This window comes from Seriola lalandi, unplaced genomic scaffold (genome assembly GCF_002814215.2).
Source record: "Seriola lalandi dorsalis isolate HSWRI2012SDOR001 ecotype SW California unplaced genomic scaffold, Sedor1 jcf7180002054554, whole genome shotgun sequence".
Taxonomy (NCBI): domain Eukaryota; kingdom Metazoa; phylum Chordata; class Actinopteri; order Carangiformes; family Carangidae; genus Seriola; species Seriola lalandi.
Window position 1 is genome coordinate 1,690,003 of NW_019525107.1, and position 12,500 is coordinate 1,702,502.

Below are 12,500 nucleotides of genomic sequence, written 5' to 3' on the forward strand. Positions count from 1 at the left end.
CCACATTAAGCTTTAGGTTAAATATAAATTGATAGCGATAATAGCTCCAGTGGGAGGCAGCAAAGCTCCAGAATCAGTGAGGTGGATTACGGGGGGGTTGGGAGCTCCCCCCCTCCCTGTAGGCTGCCTGCAGGACTCCACTGAGGGGGCGTGTGAATGTGCTGACGTGCTGCCTCAGCTCTGGACTATAAGAGGCTTTGGGAGACGGGCTAAGGACCTAGCATGGACACCCCTTTCTGACTCTCCATCTTTATTTTATGCTGTCTCTCTTACACCATCTCTCTTTCATTTTTATTGGAATGAAGGTAGGAAGCTAAATATAGTATATTCATAATTTGATTTATTTTATATATATTTATTTAGTTCATGATAAAGATGATTTATTATGGGCAATTATATAAATTGGAGTTACCAAATAATATAATTTTATTTCCAAAGCATGAATGTTGCTATGAATGAGTTTGCTGTATGTAATTAAAGTAGGAGCTATTGTTGTATACGGATAAGATTAGAAAATGTTTGTAAAGTGCAATAAAGAGCTACTTTAGAAGCACTGGTTTTGCACATTATGGACACACAAAGCAGGCTGGTGCAACCTAGTTTTGTAGGGGTGTCCCTCAGTTCACATCATGTATTGGGTTTATAATATAATGTACAAAGTTTCCTTGTGTAATATCTGTTTTAAGAGTTTTCAAAAGTTATTATAGAGTTTTAAAAAATTCTCCTCATTCTGTTTGAAATACTTCTGTGTAGCAGCGGGTAACCAGTTGAGCTGCTGTACTGTCAGGTGTGTTCAGCAGCTAACATGTCTACTTGTGAGTGACTTATTGAAATACTATTTTAACTTTTTCAACTTCTTTAAATTGTTAACATGTCGAATATTAAGGTCAGGTTGTGTGAGGCAAACATTTCCATGATTTCTATCAATGGATAACAGAGGGTCCTCCAACAATACATCACACTCATCTCACACAAACACTTAAGTGAACATACAATGCATTTTTCTGTTGAGTGCAGGTTAACTGTTAAGAGTAAGTAAATTATTCTGCTTCTGTGTCAGCCTCTAGTTACTGTTAGCAGATGGCAACAGAATATAGAATAACAAAGTCTCTACTTTAGTATTATCAGTGTTTAGCAGCATCACTTTGTACATTTAACTGTGCATCAATATGATTTTAACAAGTGAGCTATAAAATTAAACCTTGTGGGCAGTGCCTGCCACACTTTCAGGTGCAACAATGAGTCAATTATGCATTTATAAAGTGCTGTTAGTGCATTGTGGTCGTCGTCTGAGAAATGTGGATATTATGTCTCAAACTGCACTAATTAATCAACTGAAAAACAGCTTGATTTGCACATTGTTTTTATGGTTGTTTTAATGAAAGCTGTGATCTGTGTTTGTGCTTGCTGGAGCAGAGAGTGCTTGTTATGCTTCATTACCCCCTTGTGTGTGTGTGTCTGTATGTAATTTGTTGTTTTATAGGTTGTGTATTCCAGCCTCTGTGTTTATGTGCAACTTCTGCTAATACTAATTTCTTTGTAGATTGTGTTATGTAATTAGAAATGTTTGAATAGACTGAGTCTGTCCCAGCACACAGCATGAAGCTGCATCCATTTTCTCATTTCTGCACACAAGACATCAGGACTGATTTAAAGCCCATGTCAGGGTGTTTATATGTGTTTTCTTGCCCCTGCATCCACACGTAGCAAAAACACAATATTAGACTGCAGCCAAGGTAACAGTTTCAGTTGTATAGACATCAAAATTCAACTATTTTGTTGCCTGTAATTTGAGGAGCCAATTGTTCAGTCTCACTGAGTCTTTGATTCACTGTAAAAGCTTGAGTGCCTTATTTAAAGGGATTGCTTCGTATACCTTTATTTATTTTCTCTCTCTTTGCTCTTCACAGGATGGCATTTTTCTACATCACTATAAAGCCATCTTTCCCACCTTTACAACCGTGTACAGAGAGGTAAACGGAAGCACCTGAAGAGCCTTACGAAACATTCGGCACTGTGGACACATGGAGACAAGCTTGCCAAAGCCCTGACCACTACAAATTCACCTCGAGCCTCAGCTGATTCACATTTCCTTCTTTTTTCCTACGCTGTGGTTGTAAACATATCACTCTGTCTCCCCAGTTCAAAGACTTCCCACATTTATCCTCCCTCTGTACCACAGGACCCTCACAGTGCCCCTCAGAGGGGCAATGCCAGTCTTGCTTAATGCCGACGCCTCCTTTAGCTCCAAGCAGGAGCTCCTGGACCTACAGGAGTGCCCTCTCAGTGGGGGTCCCTCTCTGGACACCCCCAGTCCCGTGGACTCCCAGACAGACAGCCCCATAGGCTCAGGCCCCAGAAGCCCCAGCAGTCCTGGAGCTGATGGCCCCATTCGGCCTCCCATTTTCACTGGGGCTTCCACACTCCCCGGGCAGCTATATGGTGTGGAAGCAAGACCTCATGCAGAGCCTCCCATGGGGTTAAAGCTGATCTCCACTGACTTGGATCAGCTATGTGGCTGGGGGGCTCTGACACCCAAAGCTATTCAAGTTTTCAACACCCCTCGTTGGGTGCTGTTCTTCCTTTGTGTGGCCTCTTTCCTCCAGGGGATGATAATCAATGGCTTCATTAACACGGTGGTCACCTCCATTGAGAGGCGTTTCGACCTGCGCAGCTACCAGGCCGGACTCATCGCCAGTTCCTACGACATCGCCGCCTGCGTCTGCCTAGCCTTCGTCAGTTACTTTGGCGGGACGGGGCACAAGCCTCGCTGGCTGGGATGGGGGGTCCTGATCATGGCACTGGGTTCCCTGGTGTTTGCCTTGCCTCACTTCACCACACCCCCCTACCAGGTCAGCCTGCCCGAGCGAACAGGAATGTGCTCTACCAACCGTACCAGCCCGTGCCAGGACAAGGAGGGCGGGGGATTGTCCAGCTATCGTTTTGTTTTCATGCTGGGCCAGTTTCTGCATGGTGTTGGAGCTACGCCTCTCTACACACTAGGGGTCACATACCTGGATGAGAACGTCAAGTCCAACTATGCGCCAGTTTACATAGGTAAGTCACATCAGTAATACATTATTACAGCATGTTTTTCTTGGGTTTTGAAGAAATAACAGCAGTAATGACTTTGTGTTATGTTTCTTTACTTAAATTGTAACAATCTAGTTCTTTGGCCACTTTTTTTACACTTGCATATTAGTTTGTATTTCTTTCTGCCACAAAATATAAAATACCTGAAGCAGATTTCCTCAGCTGCAGCTGCACCACAGAAGAGAAACTTCTGGCTGTCTGGTTAATATGTTCTCTGCAGGCCAGCGTCTGCACTACTTATGTTCCGCCACTGTATCTCTGTGATTTTAATATTTTAAATAATAGTTAAATGATAATATGTCTTTTGAAAAACACCAACAGAGCAGGTGGTTGTGCTTTAGATAAACAGTCTAGTCTAGCCAAGTCTATCAGGGGCTCTTAACCTTGTGCAACCCCTAGTAATAATGATTTTGTAATTGCTACAAGTGAGTTTGTTTAAGTTTTTTAGAATCACTTGTTACATATCTCCATATTTAAGTTTATTTCTTATAACCACACACATGCAAATCCTGGACCTGTGTCAGACCTTCCTTGTTACAGAGGAATACTCAAGCAGACCACAACTACTGGTCTGCAGTTTATTTTATAAAAAATTATAAATATATTTAGTAATTTAAGTCACAGATCAAATTTTTATTATTGATTTATTTGCTGATTAATCATTTATCCGATTAATCATTGGGTCTCTACAATGTCAGAAAATAGTAAAACATGTCCATCACAGTTTCCTAGAGTCCAAGGTGTTGATATCAAATATCTTGACTTGTCCTTGTTTGACCTAACGATATTTGATTTAGTGACATTAGAAAGTATTTGCATGTGAGAAGCTGGAACCAGTAAATGTTTATTACTTTTGTTTGGAAAAATGACTCGCAGATTTAATGAGTCAAGTTAATTGATTAGTCGCTGACTAATGTTCTGGTGATTGACTGATCGATTGACTAAAGAAAAAAACTAAAACATCAGGATTAGGTTATTTTTTTCCAATTGTTCAGCTCTCTATTGACCTAACAATGGTGTTGTTAAACAAACTGTCTCATTGACCAGTGGGGCAAAAGGGTTTGAAATTATTACCTCAGAGTTTAATATTCTCAGCTGCTCACTGCTGATACACAAACAACTGGTTTAGGTCATACAGTAAGAGAAGGGAGTCGTGTCAGCTCATATTGGCAGCTGGGCAATGAAGAGGAGCCACTGACTGCTAATGAATAATGGGAATTCAGCAAATAGCAGGCCTCGGAAAAACCTCCAACTGCATCTTTTATTATACTAATTACATTCAAACATATCTGCTGTCTGTATACATATGTGCATATGAATGGGGATTTTTTTTTTTTGCACACAAAAGCCAACATGTCTTGTCACAAACCGTGAGTTGACACACTGACCCATAAACTGACTGTTATAGTTACAGGTTTTCAACACCAGCCTTCTGCTGTGTTGCATGAATTGAATGTGTGCTGCTGCTGTGACACGTTCCCTCTTGGATCAGATAAAGTGTCTCCCTACCGACACTGTGTAATGACTCCTATTAGCAGCAACTATCCAGAACAGACTCACAGAATCGTTGTTATCTCTTTTACTGAGAACTGGATACACATGAAGGAGCTTATTGGGTAGATGTGAGAAAATGGGCTCATATACACAGATGCTGCCTCTCTCTTTAAATGTCACCAACATTATCATCTCTGATGTTATAATTGTGTTGCCATCATCAGAGATGAAGTGCTGGCCCTGTAATTTTGACCCTCTTAGACTCCTGTCATCACCCATCTTCACACTTAACCATTCACTCTTAACAGCTATAGCTCGAAACATCCCTGAATCGTGCCTTGTCTCCTTCACCCATTTCAAATAGCGGCAGAGAACAGTAAAAATACTCTCACCAAAACACACAGACAAACATGCACACACAGTTTTTCACTTCAAGCTTCTTTTTTTCTCATGAAACGTGAGCTTTGTAGATACAGAGACCAATAAAGAACAATGGGGCCTTTTTAACCTGTGGGACAGGAAGAGGTAAGTAGGAAACAGGAAGTAGGAAGTAGCCTGTACTGTAGTCACTGTACTGACACACCCATGGCCTGTCTCTGTGGTCTCTCTCCCTCTTTCTCTCTCTCCATCCTCCCCAGGAATCTTCTACACTGCAGCCATTGTGGGTCCGGCAGCAGGCTACCTGCTGGGAGGATACTTCCTCAACATCTACACCGAGATCCACCTAACGTGAGTCTGCTGTGGGTGGCAGAATGGACAAAGATAGAGGAAACTACAGTATAATACAATCAAGGGCGTAGGTTTGGTCTCAACATTGGTATGGACACAACAACTCTGCCACCCATCCAAAACAAAATTAAAATACAGATCAAAGACAAAAGAAAGGAAATCAGGAATTACTTCTTCAAGGAAAAGAGAACAAAAACAATGTTTTTGCATTTTTGCATCCTACATAAACATTTTTATATTCAGTATTCCTACCAGTAACAAAGTGTAGTACAAAACATGTTAGGACGGACAAACTGAAGTTATGTGTGCCGTGCACTTCAGGAGAAAGAGGACAGGGAGTCATCTGAAATACTACATTTTCACTCTTGCTTGGCAGCACTCAGCACATAACTAACCGCACACTGAACTACTCTCGCCTTCACCATGTCTGCGGTGAGCGCAATATTTACACATGACATGAGCCTCCAGGTAATCCCTGCCCTTTCAGCCAATTAAAATGCGCCTAAATCAGTCATCTTGGAGACGTAGCCGCTGGGAGTGCGCATCAGAATTATCTAATGACTTCACTACAAACAGTGAGTTCACTCAAATATTGGCAGGGACATGTCCGTACTGTCCACATGCAAACCTACTCCCATGAAAACAATAGAAGAGGCTAGAATAGAAGAAACTAGTGTGTTCTAGCAAAGAGTAGGACTGTGTCCGAAATTGCCCTGTTTACTCTACAGGATAGTGCACTACATTTACTCCCCGGCATAGTTTTTTGGTTTCCTGCTAACAATGACCACGTCCAAAATCTCAATTTTCTGCTCACTACTGAGTAAACCATTTAGTGTTCTTTATATATTGAAGGACAGAATTCAGAGTTCTGCACAGGTCCAATTTTGCAAAACTGCATGTGCCCCCTACCTGCACAGCTCAGTACCTGTTACCCGCAGTTATCTCTGAATCAAATCCGCACCTGACCTAACGGTTAATAGTCCCAACCTGTTCCTGTAACGTTGATTAAATATAGGATACATAGGAAATAGTTGCTCACTTTAGTTTGCCATTTTGTTGTGCTGTCTGAATGCATAGTGAAAATTATTATACGCTTTATATTTACCCTTTCATTGTATCCCACAATGCATCATGAAAAGTAGTGTCCAACCGATGGTCACTCACCAAGCAATATATACCATCATCCTCTACGTAGGACTCCCTGGATAGTGAGTAGAGAATAGTGAATGAGTGAGTGACTTCGGACACAACAGGTGTACATACCTTTTTATTTCATTGTGTGTGTGTCGTTTTGGAGGACACTATACAGTACGTAAATATACAAATGTAGTGACCTATATAGTAAGTGGGGGGGGGGGTTATTTCAGACTGTGTGTAACAGATGTATGTAGAAAAATTGTTGTCAACATCTGTAAAAGTAATTCAAACAATGTTTGTGTGTGTTGTCACAGGACAGAGATGACTCCAGAGAACCCTCTGTGGGTCGGGGCTTGGTGGATCGGCTTCCTTGCAGGAGGAGCAGCAGCTCTACTGGTAGCATTCCCCATCCTGGGCTACCCACGACAGCTACCGGGTACCACACACACACACACACACACACACACACACACACACACACACACACACACACACACACACACACAAAATTTGTGCAGTAATGTCCAGCCTCATCAACCTCACTGTCTCATTTACTCCTCCTCTGCCTCTTCTTGCAGGCTCTCAGGAGTATGTGGCCATGCGGGTGTCTGAGGCCCACCAGCTGAAGGACGGGAGCCACACCACAGCCTCAGACCCTCAGTTTGGCAAATCAGTCAAAGACATGCCAAGGTAAAGTAGTGCACCTTATCCCATAACGAGAGGGCAGCAGAGGAGCTGTTCTGGATATAGTATAGATGGGTTTTTGAGTGACATCATCCTGAGATGTTTGGGTACAGGGGGATTAGAAAAACACACCAGAACGAGGGGGAACATCAACACAAGATGTTGTTTTTTTGCCATAAATTTCATCCTTAATAGATGGAAAATGTTTAGTATCCTAACAAGGAAACCTGGCTGTTAGCTTAGAGTGCAGAATTAGATATTAGCATCTAGTAATCTGGTCAGAGCCCTGGTTTTTAATAAGGGGGTGGATAGTTTTAAAAGAAACAGGTGAGGAAGGAAACACCTGTTTTAAAGTAACACTTTAGAGCTCATGCTGTTATTGTGTTTTTGTGGATATAAAATTAATATTGCAAAAGTAAATGGCCTGCACGTATATAGCGTTTTCTCATCTTAGCAACCACTCAAAGCGCTTTACACTACAAGGAACATTAACCCCTTCACAGACCGACGTTACACTGGAGCTGAGTTTCTTGCCCTCGGACGCTTCGACAGGAAGAGCCGGGAATCAAACCGCTTACTTTCTGATTAGTGGACGACCAACTCTACCTACTGAGCCACAGCCAAAACTTTATCAGGTTCCAGGATCAATGTGTTGGTGATCAGTTATATGTGTTTAAAGTTAAGGTTTTTTACAAGAGGATGTATGAGCTTTAAAAAGCTTAAATATCAGTAGGCTAATTAAATGTTTGTTTTTTTCCCAAAAAAGTCTTTTGGATATTACATGAACATTAAAATTCTTCATTTATATGAACAGATGTAAACTTTAAAGTGTAATGTTGCTATGGATTCAGGGAGTTACGCTGTTGGCTTTGTTTACATTTTGGAAAATTAAGTACGCAAATCATTCGCAAATTAGCGGCACTAGTTTCCTATGTACCATTAGACGTACACATGACATCAGTGAATTACTTTGGTTCTACAGAAAACTCAAAAACACAACGTGATGATTCACAGGCAAATTCTGGAGAGTCTGTTCTCTATGATTTCTAAGCAGATTTATGAATGATTTTTTGTAATAGACATTGGAGGTAAGAAAGTCTTAGTCACACTGTATCTAAAAATATGTTTATCGTGTCTGCATGTTCAGATTTGAGTCGTGACTGATTTTCTTATAATAATAGGTTAGAAAGTTGTCGCTCTTATTATCCTCCATGAGCTGCACATCACTGCCACTGTTGCAACTGCTAATCATGTTGATGAGCCAGCCAGACTACAATAACTACCTGTCAAACAGCTAAAGTTGTTTCCCTTCTCTCTCACACGGTACCTTTACCTCAGGTCTCTCCCTCTAAACTTTCCTGATGGTACAAAATGTTCCCCAAATTATAACAACCAACACAAATCAATTTTTACCTGCCCAATTAAAGAAAAAGTGGGCTACTGCTAGCTGCTGCCATTTCTCACTCAAATGTATGTTAGCTAGCTGGAGCTAACAGATGTCTTTGAATGTGAGGTGAGAAGGTTTTGAAAATGTGAGGATGAGTGCAGCATAGAAATTCACATGTTAAACTTAAATAGAAATCCTTAGTTGTAACCAGCGTCCAGCGAGTCGCTCCATTTCTAGATACAGAAAATGTTCATATGTAAGCTACTGTGACATTGCGATGATGGTGTGCGTATCCTCGGCTGTGTGTAAACTGGAAACCTGACTGTTATGAATGAACACACACATATATATTGCTCTTTTTGGATAACGACAATCTTTCCATCAATAGATTCGAATATAAAGGAAACAAATGTCACATTCTTAGAGAAGCGTCACTGCACGCTGCATGTCGGTGTGAGTGGCAGCAGTCTACAACTCTGTTTACTACGAGATCGAGCAACCACAATGTGATGTCATCTCTGCCGCACCGGGGGATTACAGAGACGGCACCTTATGTAACATGATGATATATCTTTAGATCTGGTGCGGTGTTTATCTGTACTGTATTAGAGACGTCTCCAGGCGGCTGGGATTAGAGTGGACTGGTTTAATTAAAAAAGAAGCAAATATTTATTCAGTTACATGCACACACTGCCCCTTACTCTTCTTCTCTCTCTCTCTCTCCAGGTCTGTGCTGCTCCTCTTGAAGAATCCCACTTTCCTGTTCCTGTGTTTGGCTGGAGCGACTGAGGCCACCCTCATCGCTGGCATGTCCACCTTTGGTCCAAAGTTCCTGGAGTCACAATTCAGTCTCAGTGCATCAGAGGCTGCTACATGGTTCGGTAAGGTGATGAACAAAGATGTAAAACAGGGGTCTCCAGTAGGCGCCTCCTCAGCCAGCAGGGGCTCACCCAAACTTTCTGAGAATATAGTCTGTACACACCGTGGATGCATAGTGCAAACTTTAAGCAACACAACTGTCACGACCCGGCTCTAAGGCTGTGACACACAAGGAGGGAAACGCAAAACGAGATGAAAACAAGGATAAATTTATTTAACAAAAGACAAAATCAACACATGAGCAAGGCAAAATACGATGGGATGTGAGCATCAGTAAATCTGTGGTGAGTGTACGTGAGTGGGTGAGTTAAAGGCAATGTGTGTGTGTGTGTGTGTGTGTGTGTGTGTGTGTGTGTGTGTGTGTGTGTGTGTGTGTGTGTGAAAGCGTTGGATGTAGAAAAACAAAAGACAGCAACGCTGGGGAAATGAATGAGGTGAGAGAGAGAGCTCTGGTTGAATGAAGCCGGGGCTTTATAGTAGTGGGCGGCACCAGGCCCAGGTGCCTTCAACTACAGGTTGGCAACTCCGCCCACAAATCACCTGCAGACAAATTGACAATCAGGATGAGAACACAAAAACAAAGCCTGAAAGCTGATGACGGAAGAGGGGTCCGTCACGCAACTTACACTCAGTAAATCTCCTCCAAATGCAACTAAATCAAATACACAGACGTACTCACCACTCTAAACTAAATGCTTTCCAAGAAACCAGGAATATGTTGCCATGGATTAAGCTGCTTTAAGCTGTGGGCTTCAACTTGAGACACATTTTTTTTAGCCAATGTTTGTTTACATCTTGGAAAATGAAGTGTACTGAACAAACTATTTTAAGTTCCAGTTATGTACCATTGGTGTACAGACAACTATCACTGGATTATTCACTAAGGATTTTCTTTTTTCTCTGATTTCTAAGCAGATTTCTGGACGTTTATTTGCAGTGGTGTTGTCACGTCTGTGTGTTCAGGTTTGACTGAATCATGACGCAGATTTTTGTCTGATGTGATTTTCAGATGTTTTGGATATTGATATTTGATGACTTTGTTTTGGAGATGAGTTCGAGTGTTTGATACGATATGTGAAGTAACCAGTAATATAAGACACGAGGAGCTCTAGCTATCAGAGTAAAAACAGTTGGAGACCCCTGATGTAAAGAAATTAAATAAGAATTGATTGATTGATTGATTCCCCCCCCCCCCCCCCCCCCAGGATACATGGTGGTGCCTGCAGGAGGTGGTGGCACCTTCCTGGGCGGCTACATTGTGAAGAGACTGAACCTGCGCTGTCGGGGTATCATCCGCTTCTGCATGATGTGTGCGATGGTCAGCCTGGTCGCCATCTTCATCTTTCTCATCCACTGCCCCAACGTTCCAATGGCTGGGGTCACAGCACCGTACCAGTCCAGTCTGATGGAGAAACGCCAACTGGACCAGTACAAACACCTGTACGACAAGCCCAGCGAGCTGCACCTTTGGAACAGGTGCAGCGTCGACTTTGGCTACTCATTCTGATTTAGTTTAGATGTGATTAGTCTTTTTACTAAAATGTACACCAGCTTTAGTCACAGTTTATTCATTTGACTAGTGTTCATTTTAGTTTTGCTTTATTTATTTTATATTTATTCTCCTGATTAATTTTTTTCATGTCTTGTAAGAAATAAAAAGTTGCAGGAGTTGTTCTATAGCAGGAAGGTAGTGGAAAAGTTTCACTTTTAGGAAGTGGACTCCGACTAATGACGTCCTTCTTCGTCATCTCTCTTCCCTGTCTGTTTGCTGTTTCTGCTTCACTCTCATTTTCCAACGTTTGCTCCCTCCGTCCCTCCTCCCGCTCGTGTTTGCAGCTCGTCTTTAGAGGAGAACCTGACAGTGGGCTGTAACGCAGGCTGTAGCTGTGTCAGAGAGCTGTATAACCCGGTGTGCGGGGCAGACGGTGTCATGTATTACTCCCCCTGCCATGCTGGCTGCAGCTCCATCAACCACACCGAACGCTCCACCGGCAAACAGGTACAGTATACACACACACACACACACACACAGTGCTCGTGTCACTTTACTCTGACTAGGGGGAAATCAGATAAGATTTACCAGGATCTGAGACGGAGAGGGAAAGCCTGTATATAGAGGTTACACAATTAATTTACAAATTTTCCCTCTCATTTGCTGAAGCTTTCCCTCTTGCAGATATGAGGCGTCATGGTTGCTCTGAAATACATATATGTTTATTGGAAAACATACACATCGCTGAACATAAGATGTTAACAAGCAGTAATGTAAGCAAATGAACCCAATTCAGTTACAGTCATTTACATCATCAGTGTATTGTAGTATAATACAATATATAATATAGTATAGTACAATACATGTAGTGTCAGTGTAATGACCCTTGAAGTTATGATATGGAAGTAGGTTGAGTTGTGACCTCATTATCATAACAGTCTTTGTATGTATATGTTACACTGTGTGTGTGTGTGTGTGTGTGTGTGTGTGTGTGTCTGTGTATGTGTGTTTTCAGGTGTACTCTGGATGTAGCTGTGTGGTGGGGAATGTGTCGTCAGGTGAAGAGGGCTTTGCTCTCGCAGGGAAGTGTGGCAGCTCCTGCCACCACATGCCGGCCTTCCTCTCCTTCCTCTTCATCATCATCTCCTTCACCTTCCTCTGTAGCATCCCAGCACTCACTGCCACACTCAGGTGGGTGGCTACAGTGAGAGAGTGGAAAGAAAACAAAACAGATGCTTGTAGTGTAGATTCTGGGAGAAGACAGCACTGTTAAGTTTGTTCATTGAGCTCACAGTAAAAATATTTCCTTCTGACTGTGTTAAGTTATTTAATTTAATAGTTTTTAAATAATATAAATATATAAAATGACTAATTTGGTGACGTTCGTATTTATAAAATCCCACTGCTCAATGCTTGATATTTATTAGACATTTAAATATTATTAGTAGAGATGAGGAGTATTCTTGTCCAACCTGCTGGATACATAAGAAATCATCAATCATTCTTTTTTTTTAGAAAAAAAAAAGAAAAGAAAAGTGGAAATTATGAAAATGCCAACTTTAATCTCCGTTCCTGCCACTGTGGTCGCAGATGAATGAAAAATGT

General features: G+C 41.8%; 1 protein-coding gene across 1 annotated transcript in view; it reads left to right on the forward strand.

The window, feature by feature from the left end:
* Nucleotides 1-12,500, forward strand: part of slco4a1 (solute carrier organic anion transporter family, member 4A1) — a 30,670-nt gene that overhangs the window by 12,483 nt on the left and 5,687 nt on the right. The window contains exons 2-9 of the mRNA XM_023415588.2: nt 1,911-3,057; nt 5,226-5,316; nt 6,768-6,889; nt 7,032-7,143; nt 9,251-9,405; nt 10,609-10,879; nt 11,240-11,402; nt 11,911-12,086. Coding sequence (XP_023271356.1) covers nt 2,211-3,057; nt 5,226-5,316; nt 6,768-6,889; nt 7,032-7,143; nt 9,251-9,405; nt 10,609-10,879; nt 11,240-11,402; nt 11,911-12,086 — 1,937 coding nt within the window. The 5' untranslated portion in view covers nt 1,911-2,210. The remainder of the gene's footprint in view (nt 1-1,910; nt 3,058-5,225; nt 5,317-6,767; nt 6,890-7,031; nt 7,144-9,250; nt 9,406-10,608; nt 10,880-11,239; nt 11,403-11,910; nt 12,087-12,500) is intronic.